Raw genomic sequence first — 22246 nt, forward strand, 5'->3', positions numbered from 1 at the left:
CAAGTGAATGGTGACCAGACCCTTTGAAGCTCCTAAAATCAAATAAAGGCAGCATAAAAGTAATCCATATGACTCCAGAGGTTAAATCCATACCTTCAGAAGTGATATGTTAGGTGTGGGTGAGAAACAGATCAATATTTTAATCCTTTTTCTACTATAAATTTCCCCCTTTGACCAGCCCCAACCAGTAGGTGACGATATGCAAAAAGACTGCGAATCGCCAATAAACAAAAGGAGGTGAAAGTGGATATTTTTGTAACAAAGGTCTTAAATAAGATTTTTTTTTTTTTTTTTTTCCTTTTTACATGCATCATATCGCTTCTCAAGACATGGATTTAACCACTGGAGTCATATGGATTAAGTTTATGCTGCCTTTATCTGCTTTTTGGACCTTCAGATTTCTGGCCACCATTCTCTTGCATTGTGAGGACCTACAGAGCTGAAATATTCTTCTAAAAATCTTCAATTGTGTCCAGCAGAAGAAAGAAAGACATACACATCTGGGATGGCATGAGGGTGAGTAAATGATGAGAGAATTTAAATTTTTTGGTGAACTATCCCTTTAAGGTCAGTGTATGTGTATGTTTTATGGGTGGTATGATATTATGAGCTTTTGCAGTTTCACTTTATGTAAGGATGCCTATGTTTCTTTGTAAGATTTAGTGATTACATCAGTATATGCCTTTTTACCTTTTAAAAGATTATTTAAAACTCTGTAAAAGTTAACATCTGATATTTAGACCTTAATAATAAGATTTATTTGAGCACATGTTTATAGTGGTGCTTGATAGGGTTTTAGATTACATTTTTACCAGACTGAAAATATTTGCTGTATCTTGTGCATGTGTTTTATTATTTCCTGATAAAATAATAACTTCTGAGAACCACATTTGGAGTTTGAGTCCAGAATAGGGAAAGGTTCTCAAATAGACTTGGAAGAAGCTGGACAGCCTAGAGGAAGAATGTTAATTTTGACATCAGTAATCGATACAAAGTGCGCATTACTTGCCGTTTGCGACCAAATGAGAAGCCAGGTTTGATTATTCTTTCCCCCAGTTTTGTGAATTTCTTTTGCACTTTTTGTCACAAATGGTTTTGCTGGATTACCCACTACCGCCTTGATGTCTTAACAAGCCTCTTGCATTAGCAATGTCTAATCTGAATAACAAACAACCCTTTGCTGATGTGCTTTTGTGCATATGGAAAACAGGAGGCGACGGTTCACATAGTAAAACCTCAGCATCTTTACAGTAGTTTAAAATTTTACGAAGAGGAGCTAACCCAATCTTTAATGGGAAAAGAGTGTTCTTTATGTATACACCAACTTTGCCCCGTAGAAGCAGCAAAATGGGAAAGATACTTGCTACAGGGTTCTTTTGTGAGGTTCCCAGGTGCATCCTCTCCAGAGCAGAGGGAGTGGGCAGTGGCACTGTTACACTTCACTATAAATGGAGACCAAACAGAAACCAACTGCTCTGCACTATATTGATGATTTTATGTTAAACATTTGGATTCATTATTTTCATGTTTAATTACAAATAAAGAGCAATAAATAAGTGACATTATTTGATATTGGTGTTTGTCTGAATAGACACAAAGATATGTAAGTACACTGCACAAATCAGAACTATATGTCTTGTTTTCTAGTAAAAATATCAAAACAAGATACATTTTCTTGAGAAGTGACATATCAGGACTTGTTTTTAGAGAATAGCATTGCAGCAGTTTTCTTCTTATGGTCGTAGTACATTGTTCTCTCTTTTGCAATGTAGTAGCTTAATGGTGTGTTCATTCTTAGGGGTGGGTATTGACACAGATTTTCCAATTCGATTCCGATTCACAAGCTCTTGTTTCGATATCAGTTCATATGGGTATATTTTAGTTAAAATATCCCTTTTGCTTACAAATAAAAAAACTAATTCTATTTTATTAGCTTTTTATCATTTTGGTCACATTTGAGCTTTTTACAAATGAACAAATCAATGTGTTTATCAATAAATATTATATTATATTGCATATATTATATTTTGTTGCATTTTTATTGTTTAATTGCATAATTGTCGAACATGTGCTAAGGAAACCCGTCATTTCTGTTTAAAGCTGCGCATGTTAACCAGAGAGACTTGAATGGCTTTATCTCATCTGTGCTCTGCCTGATTAGAATTAAATTTAATTTTTTTGATGATTTTGACCAACAACTGACTGTAAAGAACAGAAAAGGGAATTAAAAGAGACTTTTTTCATTGACAGTTTGGTTGCGTGGATCTCGTCTTTGGACACACATTACACGGAACAACTTTTACTCTCAACATGCTGCTTAATATTCACCACTATACTACACAATCACTGGTGAGTGAAATTTTACATTTACCAGCCAGATGCCAATTAGTCTACTGTGTATACATTTTTAGTCGCATTGCATGAAATTTGGTCACAAATGCGAGTGATTTCCTATCATTGTAGTGGAGGGTTGCACACAGAGAACAAGATCGATCTTGTGATTTAAGAATCGATATCGAGATCGTTCAAATGATGATCACGATGCATCTTGAAATCAGTGTTTACCCACTCCTATTCATTACTCATAATTTTAATCTTGCAATCAAATTCACATTATTTGGACATTACTTAAAATTTAATCAAAAGGGGGCCTTTAAAGATGCTTGCTCCCTGGGGCCTTAATCCATCCTTGCTTTTCAGAATTACTAAAACTATATAGGAAGTGATACATAGGCAGGGGGTGCTCACAGAATGTTTGTTTAATCTCTTAAAACAATCACACATTTTAAAATTATTGTGCTTTATTGTATCTTAAAGATTCCAAAATGCCCACAAATCATTTTTTTTCTCAATTCAATAAAACAGAAAAAAAAAAAAAACTAATTTGATTACTGTAAACATTCACGTATTATTAATCAAAACATTTTTATAATTTGTGTGTAAAATGATTGGAAAATAACACTTTTTGTATATTTTACAGAACAACAACAAAAAAGAGTGAAAGAAAAAAAAATATTATAGGCAGTATAACTCCAAACCATTGGCTTAGATTGTATATGAGGTTGATCTATGTGGTGAATCCATCAGCTCAAATTGCACATGTCAGTTGCACATATTAATTTAGTCTAAGTCAGGTAGAAGCACCACCATGAAATACATGTTGGTAGATATGTGTTTGGACTTTGATCAACAATCTTAATTAATTGTCCTCATCTCTACCTGACAAACAAACCTAATTCCTTAAATATGGTGACTTTAGTACTTGAAAAAACTGATGGTGTTTGTTTCCGCTTCAGAACTAGAGGCAAATGAAGTGCAATAGTTCAATTCAGAAGTTACTGTGCAGGACAAGTCATCTCATGAATTGATCAAAGGCCCAGAGTCTACATATGTGGCAAGAGTTTAAATCAACTATTGCCAAAAAAGAGATGTCACAAAATTTAATGTCAAGGCACTTCCCCACGTGAGGATCTTGTCTTTGAATGACATGAAAGTCAGGCAGCAAAGTAATTCACAGAACTAAACATATAGAAGAACTTGGCAGCTCCAATTCTGTCAGTTATATTGGAGGAAAAAGCTAATTACACAGTTTTACTTGACTTGGCTACTTTGGTGTCATCTACCTATGAGGGTGCTGTCAATAAAGCCTGTCCTTTTCCATTCAGATCTAAATATACTGTAGAAATGGGAGATGTTTAAATCTAAAATACATTTGATACTGTAGTAAAAATACTGCATGCTAAATCTGTTGTATTCCTCTCAAAGACATTAGAGGTAATTCGTGAAAATATTACTACCTCAACATACTGTACACAAAAGAGATTAGGCTTTATAGTATCTTTGAGTTGAGTACATGCAAGGAATAGTCATGTCCAACCATCTCTTAGCTGCTCATTCTGTGTGCAGCATAGGAATAATTTAATGCTATGATACAGAAGAAGAAGAAGAAGAAAAAAATGGATGATATTTCTTTAAATATATTCTTAATATTTTCTTGTGGAATACAAAAAGCAGGGAAAATTAATTTCACTATGCCTTTTGAGATATGTTATCTGATATTAAAAACTGGTTTCAATTCCATTTCCATCCATTAATGACAAAGATTTGGTGACAAAATCATCCATTTGTGACATTACTTTTTTATCCATTTTGTCTTTATGTTTTGTCCTTTGTTATTTTAATATTTTTCCCCTACTTCAGTCTCTGCCTTTAATACTGACTTCAAAGTGGAATGGCAGATAATTGTAATCCTTCCATTGGAGATGCCAAGTCATTATAACAGGGAGTGTACTGAATAAAAATACTGTGTACCCTGGGTAGAGCTGAATTGTTGCCTTGATTTGAGCTTTGATTCTCATACGCACTATTCAGAAATCGGCAATACTGGTTACCCATAATTCCCTTTTCTTTAAACATTGTAACACAAGAAAATGGTTGAAGAAATGTAATACAAATTCATAAATATATCTACTGTATATACTGTATATAGCCCACAATTGGTATCACATCTTCATTCAAACAATAAAAATAATAATAATAATAATAATTGTTAGAAACAATAAAAACTTCAACACAAATAAAATATATTATTTTCTTAAAAACATCAAAATGCACTGATAATCCTTTGGAGCATCTTGCTATGCTGATCTGTAGCAGTACTTGTGTTGTGGAGCCCTCAGGAGATTTGAGACTTTTTTTTTTATCCAGTGACCTGGAGACCTGAGTGTCTTTTTGTCAGGTACAGATCCCTATAGCAGTAAAATCCCTGGGAGGACCTATACTGAGGTCCTTTTAAACATACTCTACACAAGGAAAGGTAACAAATAAAAGATAGGGAGGGGAAATTCAACCAGGATCACAGAGATCTAAGATTCCACCGACTGCTCGGAGACTGTCTTAAGCAGGGTTTTGTAGACTTGGGAGTTCATGAATCGCGGATATGAGTCTCTTTGCATTAGCGTGTATATCTGGAGCTGGGCGTCATCAAATGTGTGGGATGTTGGCTCCAGCATGTTCCTGTTTATAACCTCCCGAACTCTAGAGTCAAGGCTCACCTGAGAAAAGCACAAAAAAACCACAATATTTGTCATGTCACTTTTAAAATGAAGAGATACTTGAGAAACCATTTGGGTTTTCTCAGATTTCACACTGGTCGAACCTTCTGGAGCAGGGGTTTTCAAACTGGAGTCCGGGGACTCCCAGAAGGCCCCAAGGGGATGCAAAAAGTAAAAAGGTTAACATTTGGCATTATTACTTTTTCATTATACTTTCTAAAGACTGGATGAAAATCATGAGGTTAAAGGGATAGTTCACCAAAAATGTAAATTCTCTCATCATTTACTCACTTTCATGCCATCCCAATGTGTATGACTTACCCTCTTCTGCAGAACAAATCAAAGATTTTTAGAAGAATATTTTAGCTCTGTAGGTCCATACAATCCAGTTGAATGGTTACCAGACTTTTGAAGCTCCAAAAATCACTTAAAGGCGGCAAAAAAGTAATACATATGACTCCAGTGGTTTAATATATATCTTCTGAAGCGATGCAATCACTTTGGGTGAGAAACAGAATTATTTTTCAATCCTTTTTTACTATAAATCTACACTTTCACTTTAATTTATAGTAAACAAGGACCTAAATATTGATCTGTTTCTCACCCACACCTATCATATTGCTTCTGAAGATTTGTATTTAACCACTGGAGTCAGATGGATTACTTTTATGCTGCCTTAATGTGATTTTTGGATTTTGAAAGGTCTGGTCACCATTTACTTGCATTTTATGGACCTATAGAGCTGAAATATTCTTCTAAAAATCGTTTTTGTTCTGCAGAAGACAAAGTCATATACATATGGGATTATTGATTATTTTATTTTACACTATGGACCCTTTTCACAGACCTGTTTTGATGCGTTTCTGCCTTTAACAACGTAAATGTAGCAAACTTTTTTTATATTTCCAATTTTAGTGTAAATTTATAACATTGTACTTTGTATTATATTACCCTGGAATAAGTTTTAAAAAATAATTTACCATAGCTGCAATGAGGCTTCTAAAACAGCTGCTGAGAAAGTGACAGAAAACTTGGTCTTTTTCTCTCTTTTTATTGCTGTTATCCAGCTCTCTATATTTTTATCTTCCTTTGCAAAGCTGTAAAAGCGTAATCATTGATTTTTGGTCCCCCATTCACCACCATTCAAGTTTAGCCAACTATGATGACTTCCGCTTTCATGAACGCGGATGTGTGAAAAGGGTCCATTGACAGCCATTCTATTAACTACATATAGTTTTGTACAAAAAAATATTTCTGAATGTTTTTCTCTTCTTCCTTGCAAAAAATGTGTGTACTTTTGTACTTATGTATACTATACTTGTGTGTACTATTTTTTCATTTCTTTTGTCTTCAGTGCAATAACGATAAAATAGTCAGTTATTCCATTTTGCAAACAACATGTCTTTATAATATTTCACTTACTATTTTTTTTTTCACACAGTATAAAGATTACTTTATTCATTAAAATACGTAAATAGCTGGGGGTCCCTCGCAAGGGAATTATCATATTTGGGGGTTCTTGGCATCTAAAATTTTGAAAACTCATGTTCTGGAGAACCTCTAGGCACACGTTTCAGGGTGCCTCAGGTATCCTAATTTGTACTAAAGGAACTACAATATGTATTTCAAGTGCCTTAAGTGTCTTTCCTTTATAATGGGGTTACTGAAGGAACAGTTGACAGTCTTTTGAGTTCTTGCAGGGTCTTATGGGTTCTTTTAGGCCACTTCCACACAAACACGTTTTGATTTTGCCTCTCATTCACACTGAAACAGTGTTTTCCTCAACTGAAAATGGAGATTTAAAAATGCTCTGTAGTGCTGCATCATACTTTTAAAAAATTATGATGGTAGGAAATGGAAAACAAAATTTTCAACCAAAATTCTTGGTGTGGATGTGGCCTCAGAGAACTGCCCTTTTTGAGAGGGTTCCTAGAGGTTCTCCAGGGTGCTGCCAGTGTGGCAATCTGAGGAACTTCAAATGAAGTCTCAAGTTTCTTTTAATTTATACACTGTGATTATACAGGAAATATTTACTATATTGCTCCCACTGACCTCTTTGGGAGAGAGAATAGAGATGTAGTCTTCATATATAACCCGCGCCTTCTCCTCGATGATGCTCTTATTGGTTTCCTTAGTAAATTCATCACAAGCCAACCAAAAGAGCATGTTTTCCTCACTGAACTCAGTGCGAAGAAACTGCCGGAAGGCACTTCTTCCAGCGGGGCAGAGCATTAGCTTGTCGAAGGATTGCCCCCATGAGCACACCTCCTCCGCAGTGGGTTTTGGACTGTCAAGAATTACAGAGGTCTTGATCAATTTACCCAACAAACACTGCAATGACACTTCTTACTACCAATTATTCACATAGTAGGATAATTTCAAGAGTAACAGGAGAGTGTTTGTCGCAAAGTTGCACCGTGCAGAACTGCCCCTTGACAGTAAATATTTTCTAAAAATATACACATTCATATCACATGCAGGGTGGTCCTGGGCCCTGGAGCTTATCGTTTTGCTGGGCCCCCCTATTCCAGAGGAGGAAGTTTTTATGCTCATCTCATGCTCATCCATCTAATATATATGCCAGCATCTTGAAGAAAATGGCACTGTATTGTGTACTGTGTGCATTTTTCTAAACATCATAAATTTTAAGATAAGATGAGAAACGAAAGAAAGTTTTGAAGCTAGCTCTGAATGTTTTACAAACCAAACAAAATCCAAGCCAATTTTGACTAAATATCAAAACATCTTGAGGAACAGCAACATTGTTCATTTAAGTTACTTGCAATTAAGGGTTTGTTTTACAACACTTCACTTTCGGAGTATATTTTTGTGAATCAATTATTCTTATAATTTGCCAAACAACTATGAATGTCCTTTTGGCTTCACTTTTTAATATTTTATAGTAAACCCCCATTTAGCAGCAGTGTAGCTGTTTTACTTTTTTATGAAGCTTTGTGGACTTTTAAGTAGTTTTAGAACACCTATTCCTATAAAAAGCTGGAACGACTGACCTCTCCTCAAAGTCTGCATTTCCCTCTGCTTTAAAATCATATGAGGCTCTTCGGTTCCTCTCGTCTCTGTCTTCATTCCTAACAGTGAGACTGCAGGGTAGTAAACGCATCATGATCCCAAGACACCTAGAGTAACAGTAGTCATTAGGAAGCCTCGGAGTACCTTCTCTCTTGGAGCTATTTAAAGGAATATTCCGGGTTCAATACAAGTTAAGCTCAGTCGACAGCATTTGTGGCATGATGTTGATTACCACAAAAAATAATTCTGACTTGCCCCTCCTTTTGTTTTTTTTGTTTTTAAAAACCAAAAATCTGGGTTACAATGAGGCACTTACAATGGAAATGAATGATGCCAATCCGTAAACGTTAAAATACTATTTCAAAATTATTGCCACAAGACATAAACAATATGCATATTAACATGATTTTAGAGTGATTAAATCACTTACTAACCTTTTCTGTGTAAAGTTATAGCCAATTTTACAACTTCATTGCCATGACGATGCAATGTAAACAAACCCTAAAATGGCTGTAAAAATTATGATTTAAACAACTTTACAGCTCAAATTATACACGAGTTTTAACAGAAGGATTCATGTAAGTGCTTTTATAAAATTATAAGCTTCACATTTCTGCCTTTAAACCCTCCAAAAATTGGCCCCATTTACTTCCATTGTAAGTGCCTCACAGTAACTTTTTTTAAAGAAAAGGGATGAGTCGAACGTATTTATTTTTGGCAATCAACATTATGTTGCAAATGCTTTTGATTGAGCTTAACTTGAATTGAACCCGGAATATTCCTTTAAGTCTTCCCAATGTTCAATTTAGCACTGTAACAGGTGCTCATTATGAGCCCACAAACAGAAAACCATGAGCTCAGGTGATCAGAGCACATTGTCCAATGTTCTTGACTGACTGATCTCAAGAGGAATTTTCAAAGATGTCTTGGGATACCTGACACCTCAGTAAAAATTACTTTTTTTTTTTCTGTAAACATGGAAAATGAATTAAAAAACAGTATAGTGTACAATATTGCATAGAGTTAAAGCATTTCTGGTCAATATTCCAGGCATATTTATCTTGCAATGATACTTAAAGCTGAAGTGTGTACTTCCTATTCCACTAGTGCCACAGAATGAAATTACAAAAATAAACATTGTTTTCAAACAACCTTCCGAATACTCCCCTTTATTTTAACAAACAAACTGATAGTCCCACCCCCAAATCTCGCAACTGGTTGAGTCAGTGTTGTTGTGTCGGGCTGGACGGGTCACTCAAAACAAGCAGAGGAATTTTTATAGCCCACAGAGAGACAGTGTTTACAGTTTTCGAGAAAATTAACCAACAAATGGCATACTTACAGTTGTCTTTGCATTTCAAGCTGAGACAGGAGAAAATATGTTAACACCAAAATAGTTACACACTTCAGCTTTAATGGGATGACTCACCCAGAAATGAAAATTAAGCCATTTGCTCACTCTCAGGTTGTTCCAAACCCATTTGATTTTTCTTTCTTCCATAGAACACAAAAGGAGATAACTGTATTGCAAACAGGTGCAATTAATGTGAATCGTGACAGAAGCTAAGATTCTGCCTAACATCTCATTTTGTGCTCCACGGAAGATAGAAAGTAATATGGGTTTGGAACAACATGAGGGTGAGTCAACGATGACAATATTTTCATTTTCAAACCACAAAGTAATATTTAATTTAAGTCTTGTCCCATGCAATAATTTTCTTAAAATAAGGTGGTTTCTTGGCCACCAATTGGGCCTAAAGCTAAACATGTTAGATAAGATCCCATATTACCAGTGTAGTAAATGAAAATACTCCTACCAAGAGCAGCTACAGCAACAGCACCAGCAGAAGCAGCAGGCATTGGAGCCGCGGTTCCCCTGGCTGGGCTGCTCATTCTGTGTCGGTGCTGTAGTCCCCGCCACCAACTCCTGCTGCACCGACATCTGCCTCTTTCGCATCTCCATCCGCTCTGATCCCATGGGCTGCAGAAAACAGGATGCAACTGAGACGGAGCCAATACAAATGCAGCCACAGAGACCAACGTCTGATAATAAATGGCTCAATGAGCAATTGTGGGGGTGAAAATATTGGAGGAAATTATTTTCCTCAAGTCCACTTAAACATTTTGTGGTTTACAATGGAGAAAAGAATGCTTAAAAAAAAACATAAAGCACAGAAGAAAAGTGGAGGCTGGTTAAACCAATATGATTGAAAGTGGTTTCCATTATCTGATCATGCTGGAAAATGAAAGGATAAAACCCCAATCCCAAAGTAATGGTAAATGTGCACATAGATTAATGAACGTGGGCATGTTTTCACTTGACCAAATAAACCAAAATGTTCTGACATGTCACAAAGACTAACATGACCTAAAATGTTAGCTCATTCTTGAGCAATAACCTCTCTTCAGTTGATTTTGAAAACATGGATACTACCCAAAGGAATATTCTGGGTTCAATACAAGTTAATCAACAGCATTTGTGGCATAATATTGATAATCACAAAATTTATTTAGACTTGTCCCTCTTTTTTCTTAAAAAAAAAAAAAAGCGCAAAACTCTGGGTGACAGGAAGGCACTTACAATGTAAGTGAATGGGGTCCCATCCGTAAACATTAAAATGCTCACTGTTTCAAAAGTATAGACACAAGACATAAACAATAAGTGTGTTAACATGATTTTAGTGTGATAAAATTGCTTACTCACCTTTTCTGTGTAAAGTTATATCCAATTTTACAACTTCGTTGCCATGAAGACGTAACACTGTAAACCCTAAAATGACCGTAAAAAAATAAAATTTAAACAACTTTACAGTTTAAATAATACAAAAGTTTTAACAGAAGAATTGATGTAAGTTTTTTAAGAAATTATAGGCATCACATTATTGCCTTTAAATCCTCCAAATATTTGAGGAAAAGTGCCTCACTGTAACCTAAATTTTTACTGTTTTTTAAGGAAAGGAGGGATGAGTCAAATATATATATATATATATATATATATATATATATATATATATATATATATATATATATATATATATATTTTTTTTTTTTTTTTTTGTGGTAATCAACATTATGCCACAAATGCTGTCGATTGAGCTTAACTTGTATTGAACCCGGAATATTACTTTAAATAATCAACCTACTTGCCATAACTTAGACTTCAGTCCCACTAGATTTCTGGATTTTTTGTAAAAAGTAGTTAGAATTCATAAAGTTCAACATATTTATCAAGTTCCTAAACAATAAATAATAACTGATAGATTCAAACTGAATTCATAATTCCAATTTCTTCAATATCTGTCTCGCATGTTGATGAAATAAATTATTTTCATAACATAATTATCACAATAGGCCTCCAGCACAATCCATTTAGATTTGTTGCCAAGTGGGTTGGCTTTCTATACAGTATTTCCACAAGCTTTAGTGTCTGTACTGATTCAACCAACATGGCTTTGGAGCTCAAACAAACCATGACATGGATATACAATAAACTGCATTTTTCTCCTTGTGTATTAATACATATGAGAATTTTGAATTTACAGAGAGATACTGTATAATAATTAAGTGACTTAGGATCAATGGGTCTGATCATATTAAATTTTGCTGTGTTAAATCCGAGGAATCACGGCAAATTCCTCGCTTGATGGACGATGCTTGGCAAAGATGTTTGAATATTTGGTGAAGGTAGGAGGAGGCGCAACACGCGTCTAGCTGCAGTAGGATCCCTTCATCAGTGATCACAGCAACGGTGCATAAGAAATACTCAATCCGTGACTGATAATAATAAACACGATTTAGAAAACAATATTCGGCAATTTACGACTGAATATTTTGTGCCCTTGATTTCACGCGCCATAAGGCTGGCATACGTTGGTACTGACAGAAAAAGCCCGATACAGTCTGCTTGATTTTAAACGAAGCACAACAGACGAAAAAGGAATATTATAGCTTTTATTGTCGATCACATTCGTAACGAAAATAAAGACACAATCTTTCAATTCAGAGCCTATTCTTTTTGAAATAAAAACGTAATGGACGAATCGTATTGCCATCGCACATCCATGAAGCACAGCTACAATATCTCTTTATCGCCAAGGACAACCATCGAAAAGACATTTCTGTCAAACATGACATGCCATCTTCAACAATCAAACTCAACGGTCGTTTTCTCCATAGATAACTCGTTTATTTATAATAAACTTAGGATCCCCATACTTACAATTTCACCATGTATGCCCAGAGATAAGAGATATTCTTTGCCTTGATTACATCCGTTGGCATAAGAATTTTTTAAGGACCGGCTATTTTTTGTCAGTGCGCATGCGTCTCGCTCGAGAGCTGTAGTGGTGGTGGTGGTGGTGGAAGCGTAAAGGATGTCACTGGTATGCACTTAAATCAATGGCCGCAACATTAACAGTAAAACACGAAATAACTGAATATTTTCCTACACTTCTGCACGCGTCAGGAACACTAAATGCGATTCTAAAGATTACCCACGCAACGTGACGCATTCAAATGCGGTTTATCACGAAAAGGGACAACGAGATGCCATGTCATACAGTATGTCAGCGCAACAATAAAAACATAGACTCAGAGAATGTTTAATAACATGCTAAAGTTGACAATTGGATTTACAATGGTGAGAAGCAACACACATTATTAAACCAGCCTAACAAATGCCAAAAGTGTGAACACACTGACCCAACAAACGTGTTTGATGGGTTAGTGTGAATTGGCCTTAACGTGGGAGGATGGGTAGGTTTAACGTTGGCATTTTGTAGCCTATCTGTACGCCTCAAAATAAGGTGTCAGTAAAGTGTCATGGAATGTGACAGTGCAGGAGCTCCGCGTTCTAAGGACTTTTAAAAACGCTTTTAAGAACTTCAACTTTCAAAAACGCGTCTAGAGACATCTGCGTTCAGTTGTATTGTTGGGCTGCAGGAACGCGTTCAGAACGGCCCTTTATGGTAGACCATGGGGTTGAAAATGTGAGGAAGACCCCCGATCTAAGAACAACAACATCATACGGAGGTTCCCTTTCTCATCAGAAATCACGACTTTATCCTTAGAGAGATACAGAACACAAATCTTGTCAATGGTGTGGTTACAAGCTCTCAACCAAGATTCGACAGTTATTGAACCGTGTTTTAGAGCAAATGCAGTCAGTTTTGAAATGCAATAGTGCACAAATTGGGACGCTAGCCAAATCACATAAAGAAGGTTCACAGCACAACTGACTCTGTCCATGGTCCTGAATTCGCCATCAAATTGGAGTGTGCGTCAGTGAGTGTACTCGGAACCCCTAGTTTACTCATTGTGCAATATTATACGACGTGTGATGGCAGTTGCTGCTTATGTGGACCGTTCACGGTCGATATTGTGGATGTGAAGACGTTAATTGTTTGTTTTATTGTGACAAATTTCATGTTCACAAAATTTCAGAAAACAAATCAGTATAGAAATTACAAAATTACAACCTTCTTCAAGTTAAACAGAGGAGAAAAAAGTAGAAAAAATAAAATAATTATAATTATAAAATAATAGTTATAAATATAAAAAGTAATATATAGAGAGAAATTACAGTTTCACCTTATGTGTACAATTAAGGGGTCAAATATAAGATGCAGTAAGGTATAAAGTGAGGGGCTTTCAGTAAGAAAGAAGTTCTCAGTAAAATTGAGTAAAATGTCATTCTTCTTATTGACAATACATTTTAAAGATTTTTTTCAAAAGCTCAATTTCTAACAAAAATAAATGAAAATTTGCTTGGCAATTTGCACATTTTGTTTAAAGATGTAATATTTTCAATGCAGAATGTAAAAGTTTACCTACTCCACAATCTTGTTCTTGTTTGAATAAGTACATATGACATCTTTAAGTGATAAACTGTAGACAATTTTTCGTTGGTCATATAAGTAGGAGCTAACATCAAATCAAAATTTTGAGGATACATCACAGTTATAAAATAAACGGACTAAGTCTTCCTCATTATGTGAAGACGTTAATGACTTGAACCCAACCAACCAACCAACCACATGACGTTTTCCATTGCTGACAGTCTATGCTACTCTAGTCTATGGCACCTCACATGGTTTTCAAAAGGCATTACTGACATCTGCTGGAGATCTGCGTGACAATCCAAATTTGAGTGAGACATCAAGACAGGCCTGGTGTGCATATTGGAAATGTGGAATTTAAAGCAGGTAAAGCGTAATGATTATTATTATTTTTCATTTGTTAAACTTTAATTGTGAATCCATAGATCTAGAAACAGTGGTATAAATAACTGTCATGGTATGCGGTCACTATGTGGAAAATAGAGTGAGAGAGACCCAGCTCACTGCAAACGCTAGGTGGTACTGTTTGCCAGCTTGTATAAATATATACCTTTCCCAATTCTATTGATGTGAAAAGATTTCAAATAACATTTTAAAGAGTATTGCATTAGCTATGTCTGTATATGTTAACATCAGATATGTTTCTAATGTAAATCTCTGAGTACAATTAAAACAATTTAAGTTAGTCTTTGCCTACATTTTTTTGGTTGATATTGTTGTTTAATTGGAGAACATTCAATGGTATTCCAAGGCAACTTGTACTGTACAAAGCGGCAGTCTTGGATTAAATAATAAAACTAACTGTCTAACCTTCTAGATGCATGAGAATGGCAGCCTCAACAGGCATCAAGAACATAACTGTGTGTCCCAGAACCACAGAAATAGAAACACTGTGCATTGGGTCAGGGTGCTGTATCATGATTGTTAAATTTTAATGCTTTAAGAAACATTAGATAATCTGCAATCAACTGGATACTGCTCTCAGTGAGTTTAAACATTTTTAGTCTTTAAACACAAACAATAGCATGAGACAACATCATAGATATTAGCAAAATCTTTGTAATCCTTATCCATTTGAAAATCAAATATATAAATCAAAAGAAATATAGTCTATAATATCTAAATTTGACCACTGGGTTTCTACTGAGATATGTATTTTCTTCCAGAGAGTCCATGTATCTATGTTTCATGTTTCATTCCATATTTGTTGGACCATTCTTGATTGACAAAGTGAGGGACTTATTAAACTCCAAGTAGGATTGTCTTGGAATAAAGGTCTGTTCAGAAATAATTTCTCATTAAAAAAAAACAATACCTTAATGTCAATAATGTTGCAGAACTGTTCTTCCTAACCTTTTAGTAGAAAGGTCAGGAAAAACAGAAACCAAGAACTCTCTAGGAGAACAAAGGCTGGTCTCAAGGTTCATGCCATTTTCAAATTGATTTCCATGAAGGTCATTAAATTAACTCATATGTGAATTTAAGAATTTAATTAAAAAATAAACCAGATGTCCAGCCCTTTAAGTTTCATGCCCAGTCAGGTCTTTACATCTAACTGTCTCTGATGTCGTAAAACAAAAAGCTTTTTTAAATTTGTCCCCTGTAAGCTCTGAAGGTGTTTTAAAGGCTTATAACTCTACAAAAACAAAAACAAAGAGGGTCAATTGTTTGGTATAATTTTAAAGAAAACGTATTAAAATATATATGATATATATTATGATACTTTATGAGACTCTCAGCATAAGAAACTGCTGAAAAATAAAAATAAAAAATACTTTTCTTATTTTTCTGATTTGACATTATAAGGTAGCTCCCAAAAACTGCCTTTTTTTTTTTTTTTTCTTCAATCATGTTCCCTACTCTAAGTAATGGTATGTGATATTTTATGTTCTTTTTATTTTTCGTGAAGTTATAAGCGAAAACGCAACTTATTAGCAACTTGAAATGTACTTAGCTATTACTCACTATATTTTGCCTGTGAGTAAAACAAATAGGCTGGTTGTATTCTACTCTTTGAAAGCTTTCCAATGACATATGGCACATAGCTATTTGATCAGTCTGATGTTTTTACCGATTACAATAAAATGTGCAGTGCAAAATTATAAATAAATGAACAGAACACTTCTGATTTGTCTGCAAATTTCAAAGAACTTGTTCAGTTTTGGTCATAATGCCTACATGCATTGTAAAGTACAGCTTCTAAGCTTTAAAACGATATTTTGTGTCGGTCAAGACTGTAGTTATTAATATTTTGATAATGCTTTTTGTCTTGGTGGACATGGGCCAAACTGAGATTCAAGGATTAAAGGTGTACCATTCACTGAATGTGCTAATACTGTCCAAAAATTGAGGCATGAACAAGAGAGCAAATCTAAAGAATTTCAAGACATTTTTCTCGGAATTCATTAAATAACTAAAAGACACTCTCCAATTTCCATCCAACATGCTGAGGATGTCAGAGGCCAACTATGCAGGTCTCAGTGCAGAAAATCCTGTCACGTTTACACAGATATTTAAAAATGATGAGTGCAATAGGGGACACCATCAGAACAGCCAATTCAGAAAAAAAGCATTTTCTGATCTTTCTTTTTTATTAGATATTCTTTTGTCTACCGCCAAAAGCTTAAACACAATACACATTTTTATAAAACAAACTGATTTTAATATATCTGTGGTTCACCTGTTTATTGTGACTGAATGTAGTTAAAAAAATAAATGCATGATGTAAATAATAGATGCAGTTAGACTGCAGAGCCAAGGGCCAGATTCACAAAAATGTTCTAAAGAAAAAATGTAAGAAAATTCTTAGGATAAATTATAAGAACTTCGTAAGAATGTTCCCAGTAGCGGATCTAGAAAATTATATATTGGGTGGCATGAGGACATTCGGTTAGAGCTGAGACAGTTTGACATAAATAAATAGCTTTTACATAACGTCAGCATCAATAATTGTCATGCTTTTATGTGTTTTTGTTCATGTTTTGTGTTCATGACTTTTATTTTGGAAGTTTAGTTACTGTTTATAGTCATGTGTTCGATGTCATGTTATTTCCTGTTTCCCTGCCATGTCATGTGATTCCCTGTTTCCATGTCAAGTCATGTGATCATCCTGTTTCCCTCCATGTTCATGTGTCTTGTTTTCATTGGTTTATTGTCATGTTATCTTGTCTATAGTTCTGTCTGTTCATTGGTTGTCTTTTTACCCTTGTCCATGTATTTATATCCTCATGTTTGCCTTGGTCCTTTGTCAGGTATTGTGTGTTGTAACACTGTTTGGTAGTCATGTCAAGTCAAGTCAAGTCAAGTCAGGTCAAGTTATGTCAAGTTATGTTATGTTAAGTCATGTCAAGTTAAGTCAAGTAAAGTTTCGTCAAGTCTAGTCAAGTTCATGTTTATGTTTTGTTCACGTTTGTGTTTACTGTTTTTGAATTTCACGTTTGTATTAAACTGCAATTGCGTTCTACACTTCATCATCATCGTCTGCCTGTCATTTGCCAGCATTGTTACAATAATATACTTACATTTGTATAATGTATATTTTATACATTGGGATACCAAATGCCAGGGTGGTAGACCCCGGTAGATTCACCCCTGAATGCTCCTAAGAGCAATTCTTGAAAAATTCTTAAGTTCTCAAATATCTTCTTAAGAACATCTTAATTTTTTTTTCTTAAGATAGAAATTAAGAAGAAAATGGTAGTTAAGAAGAATTTCTGGTAACACTTTACAATAAGGTTCCATTCATTAACATTAGTTAGTGCATTAGGTATCATGAACAAACAATGAACAATATATTTTTTTTTTCAGCCTTTATTAATCTTTGTAAATGATAGTTAATAAAAATACAGTTGTTCATGGTTAGTTCATGTTAGTTCACAGTGCATTAACTAATTTTACAACTTTTGATTTTAAAAATATATTACTATATTGTAAAATTAACATTAACTAAGATTGTTAAATGCTGTAAAAGTATAGTTCATTGCTAGTTCATGTTAACTAATGCTGTTAACTGATGTTAACAAATGGAACCTTGTTGTAAAGTGTTACTGAATTTTCTTCTTTCATTTTGTGAATCCAGCCCCAGTTCCTATGTATACAAACAAGTTACAGATACAAACAAGTTCTCAGAAGTCTCAGGGTTTTTTTTTCCATTTAGCATGGATAATCACTCCCTTAATTCTAAAGTTACAACTGCCAAAAGTCTGATGTTTGCCATAAAGTGTTTAATATCAATGGGCCAAATTTGTTCCAGATTCTATTCACCTGTCAGCATATATGATATGATCATGTAAGTTTGAGACTATTTTGTCAAACATAATACATTGAATATATTGTGCTCCACCTTCTTGATTATGCAACCATTTACTCAAGTACTCTTAATCCCTTTTCAGACAGGAAGATGTCCAGAAATAACCTGATCACATCAAAGAGCGCTGCCTCCATGGACAATAAATAGCATCCAGGAACCGTTTTGGAAGTGTGGATAGAGGAAGCCTTTGTTACTGTCAAAATCTGTAATATCTCATATAGTCAACAAACATAGTTGTCAGGAAAAACAAAAAGCTCTTTTGAAATGCTACTATGGCTCTCATGGTTAACTTTAAATAATTAAGCACCTCTCTAGTTTTGACATCAGAAAGATTGGTCCATACCCTGACTTACCTGAAAGGAAATGGGATCCTTTGATCTGTCCTCTGTATTGTCATTCTCGTCCTCATTTTCATAACCTCCTGTTGCGAAGTAACCCTCGTCATGCCGACAGGCCAAGAGAAGATGCCGTAGCTGCCCCCACATCAAGTAGGGAGAAAGCCGAAAACTCTGTACCACAGAAGAGGGCCAGACCTCCCACCTTAAAACAATTCTGTTACATAGCATTCCTCATCTGAAGCCTTTCCATGCTGTCAAAGAGCAAACAAGTTCACAAAGATTCAAAGTCATTGTGTTTCTCATGATACAAAGCAGTTTCACATCACTGACCAGCAGGTACTTCAACAGAAGACAACAAATAAGAGCAGCACTTGGTGTAGAGGGCAGTGAAGGGATTACACATGTGCATGTCCCATCGAGTCTGATCCCCCAATGCTTTAGGGCACTTCAAAGGCTTAGTGCAGATTAAAGTCAGGATGTGTGTGCTCCTGTCTTTGTGCACAACCATAAGTGTGCAATATTTTGTTAAAATACATGCATTAAGTTTAGACAGTCCTTGGTTGTAAATGTAAGTGTATGGTCAATAAGGGTTTTCTTAACTTTAGGGGTTACTTGCAACTTGGCCCTGAACTTCACCCTTTAAATGTGGTTGACTCTATATTTTAATCTAGGCCTGTAAAGATCTATAAATAGGTGCCCCTGCAATCAGTTTGCACTATCCAAGAAAATAGATTCATGAGCAACACTGCATATAAGTGGATGAATCACCTTATAGACATTCAACGATATTTAACAACATCTGAAAAAGATTTAGCTCTTTAAAGGGTTAACGTGAACCCACACTCACATGACAGCATCACGTGATATTGAACCCGTGACGTTTTGTTGCGATTTGACAGCTCAGAGGCATCAGGTAAGCAAAGTCAAATGTATTTCTAATATTTCTTGTAGAAATATAGCTTATTGGGCTCGCAGATAATTGTCAGATAACGGTGCTAGCATGTCTGAACTTCATATTTAACATTGACACTCGCGCTAGCTTTCTAAATAGCTATTTGCTTACATTTGCAGATGTCCAGTGGCTCTTTCCATTCAGCAGTTTTGTTTGTACGATATAGTTTGGAAAAAATGTTGTCATGTTATGTTGAAATGTTGTCTTCAGTGCACTACTAAAGTCATTTATGAAGGCTAATTCGTTGTTATTTGTTACCCCTTCACTATTAGCAAGATAATGTAGTCACTGCGATGCTAAAATAATTTGACAGTATGTATTAACAACAACATCGCTTTCATACAGTTTTAGCGTGTGTTTTGTCTCATATTGGCTTTATTCTGTATTTTTTTTTACCGTGTTATCTACCTTGCAAACCTTTATTCGAACTGAGTTAATGAGCTAGTTGCCTGCGCATGAGTGAAGTTGCTGTAGTATAGACTGCAGTGTTGTGGTGGCGTTTCCAGAGTTAGCACATTACGATTTGATGCTATTTTAAGTTTTTAAGGTCCTGATATAGAATAACAGAGAGGTCAAGATGGATATCCGAGGGGCCGTGGATGCTGCCGTCCCGACCAACATCATCGCAGCCAAGGCCGCAGAGGTCCGAGCAAACAAGGTCAACTGGCAGTCCTATCTCCAGTGAGTACATATTACTTCTGCTTTTAATATATCTCTTCTAGATCACAGGGAACAGCTAGAACTCAGGAGTGTGCAATCTAAATACTGATTTGTAATTCTGTTTGTTTGAGAACATAATGGCTGTCTCAAAACCTATTTGCATCATAGTATACTGTAACAAGATACTGACCGTTTAGAGACTTTATGATGCCCAAAAATGCTGTTTATTTATGCAGCACACTAGGTTTTGAGACACTGCCAATTAAATAAGAATGAAGCAAGTTATGTATGTATGTTCAGAATTTTTATTGCATCGCATTTTAAAACGTAAAATATGCTTTGCATATTTATTTGAGTAATTCTAATCTGAAACAGGAACAAAGTCTACATCCTTTAAGGAAACTCTTTCTGACTTGTGACTGTTACAAGGCTCTCACAGTGGTCTGTGTTTGGGTGCCAGGGTGTTGTACTTTCCATTATCTGTTATCTGTTAGACAAAACTACGATTGTCTGTGGTTTTTGGAGCTTCAAAGGTCTGATCACCATTCACTTGCATTGTATGGACCTATAGAGCTGTGATAATCTTCTAAAAATCTTCGTTTGTGTTCTGCTGAAGAAAGAAAGTCATATACATTTGGGATGGCATGAGGGTGAGTAAATTATGAGATCATTTTTATTTTTAAATGAACTATCCCTTTAAAGTCATCATGAAACGGAAGTTGCGACTGACTTTACCTCCATATTATGACGTATTTCCGAGTGAAACGGCTTATTGAACAAGAAAAAATTGTAGGGTGAGGACTTGGTTTTTTATCCATCAGTTGTTGGATTGTGAAAAGTGGGCGTTGCATATCGGAATGGAGGAAAATCTGAATGCGAGTTTGCAGTCAACACACAGACACAAACACACACCACTTCCACCGTGCTTCTTGAGCCAGAGCTAGTTACTGGGGAAATTGAACATCGATCTCAACACACTGATGATCAAACCGACAACATAAATGCACGAGCATATCGCAGTCTTTGCTTATGATGAGGCTGAAGTCATTGAGAAATGAGCGAGTAAAAGATCACAATATTTCAATGTTTTGAATCACAATACACTAAATATAAAGGGATAAAAACAATTGCTCATGCTGTACATTCCAATATATCTGCATTTAAAAATATTAATAAACTCCTGAGTCATCCGAGTTGAGTTTTATTCAGTTGTGATCACCTCAGCAATTCATGCGTGAAATGTCTCAAACACAACTGCAAATTCACCATTATTCCTCCTCCTCCAAAATGTAAATTCAAGCCAGCTGGCCCATTACCAAGGAAGTTTGGGGTAAGGAATGGGAAATTTGAGGAAAACCACTGAAAATAAACCTTCTTTACAGTTGAAGTTTACATACACTTAGGTTGAAGTAATTAAAACTAATTTTTTAACCAATCCACAGATTTAATATTAGCAAACTATAGTTTTGGCAAGTCGTTTATGACATCTACTTTGTGCATGACACGAGTAATTTTTCCAACAATTGTTTACAGACAGATTGTTTCACTTTTAATTGACTATATCACAATTCCAGTGGGTAAGAAGTTTACATACACTTTACATACAAGTTAAATGTGCCTTTAAGCAGCCTGGAAAATTCCAGAAAATTATGTCAAGCCTTTAGACAATTAGCCAATTAGATTCTGATACCTGTACCTGTGGATTTATTTTAAGGCCTACCTTCAAACTCAGTGCCTCTTTGCTTGACATCATGGGAAAATCAAAAGAAATCAGCCAAGACCTCAGAAAAAAAACTGTGGACCTCCACAAGTCTGTTTCATCCTTGGGAGCAATTTCCAAATGCCTGAAGTTACTACTTTCATCTGTACAAGCAATAGTACGCAAGTATAAACACCATGGGACCACGCAGTCATCATACCGCTCAGGAAGGAGACGCATTCTGTCACCTAGAGATGAACGTAGTTTGGTACAAAAAGTGTAAATCAATCCCAGAACAACAGCAAGGGACCTTGTGAAGATGCTGGAGGAAACAGGTAGACAAGTATCTATATCCACAGTAAAAAAA

General features: G+C 35.4%; 2 protein-coding genes across 6 annotated transcripts in view; one reads left to right on the top strand and one right to left on the bottom strand.

The window, feature by feature from the left end:
• Window positions 1-2759: 2759 nt before the first annotated feature.
• Window positions 2760-18880, bottom strand: LOC127443099 (regulator of G-protein signaling 20-like). 4 transcript variants are annotated; one of them, XM_051701611.1, is made up of 6 exons: window positions 12304-12394; window positions 10789-10854; window positions 9902-10065; window positions 8066-8191; window positions 7107-7341; window positions 2760-5054 (listed from the first exon to the last, which is right to left on the bottom strand). In XM_051701611.1, the coding sequence occupies exons 3-6, from the start codon at window positions 10060-10062 to the stop codon at window positions 4866-4868; spliced, it is 711 nt and encodes a 236-aa protein (XP_051557571.1). In that variant the 5' UTR covers window positions 10063-10065; window positions 10789-10854; window positions 12304-12394; the 3' UTR covers window positions 2760-4865. The 4 variants fall into 4 exon arrangements, with proteins under 4 accessions (XP_051557571.1, XP_051557570.1, XP_051557569.1 ...); XM_051701610.1 differs by lacking the exons at window positions 10789-10854; window positions 12304-12394 and adding an exon at window positions 18584-18880 and having other exon boundaries at window positions 8066-8143; XM_051701609.1 differs by lacking the exons at window positions 10789-10854; window positions 12304-12394 and adding an exon at window positions 18584-18880.
• Window positions 18881-19423: 543 nt separating this feature from the next.
• atp6v1h (ATPase H+ transporting V1 subunit H) overlaps window positions 19424-22246 on the top strand; it is a 62620-nt gene continuing 59797 nt past the window's right edge. The window contains exons 1-2 of one of the 2 annotated variants that reach the window (XM_051701602.1): window positions 19424-19481; window positions 20060-20201. In XM_051701602.1, the coding sequence (XP_051557562.1) occupies window positions 20098-20201 (104 nt within the window). In that variant the 5' untranslated portion in view covers window positions 19424-19481; window positions 20060-20097. Of the gene's footprint in view, window positions 19482-20059; window positions 20202-22246 lie in introns of those variants that run through there. The other variant, XM_051701603.1, reaches the window with a different exon arrangement.

This window comes from Myxocyprinus asiaticus, chromosome 6 (genome assembly GCF_019703515.2).
Source record: "Myxocyprinus asiaticus isolate MX2 ecotype Aquarium Trade chromosome 6, UBuf_Myxa_2, whole genome shotgun sequence".
In the NCBI taxonomy this organism is placed as follows: Eukaryota; Metazoa; Chordata; class Actinopteri; order Cypriniformes; family Catostomidae; genus Myxocyprinus; species Myxocyprinus asiaticus.

Excerpts from the sequence above, each read along its gene's own strand:
- LOC127443099 (XM_051701609.1), bottom strand. The coding sequence starts at position 18,796 with ATGCTATGTAACAGAATTGTTTTAAGGTGGGAGGTCTGGCCCTCTTCT. Across the intron at positions 7,342-8,065 it reads AATGCAGACTTTGAGGAGAG|TCCAAAACCCACTGCGGAGG; the intron begins GTCAGTCGTTCC and ends AATTCTTGACAG. Across the intron at positions 5,055-7,106 it reads CTATTCTCTCTCCCAAAGAG|GTGAGCCTTGACTCTAGAGT; the intron begins GTCAGTGGGAGC and ends TGCTTTTCTCAG.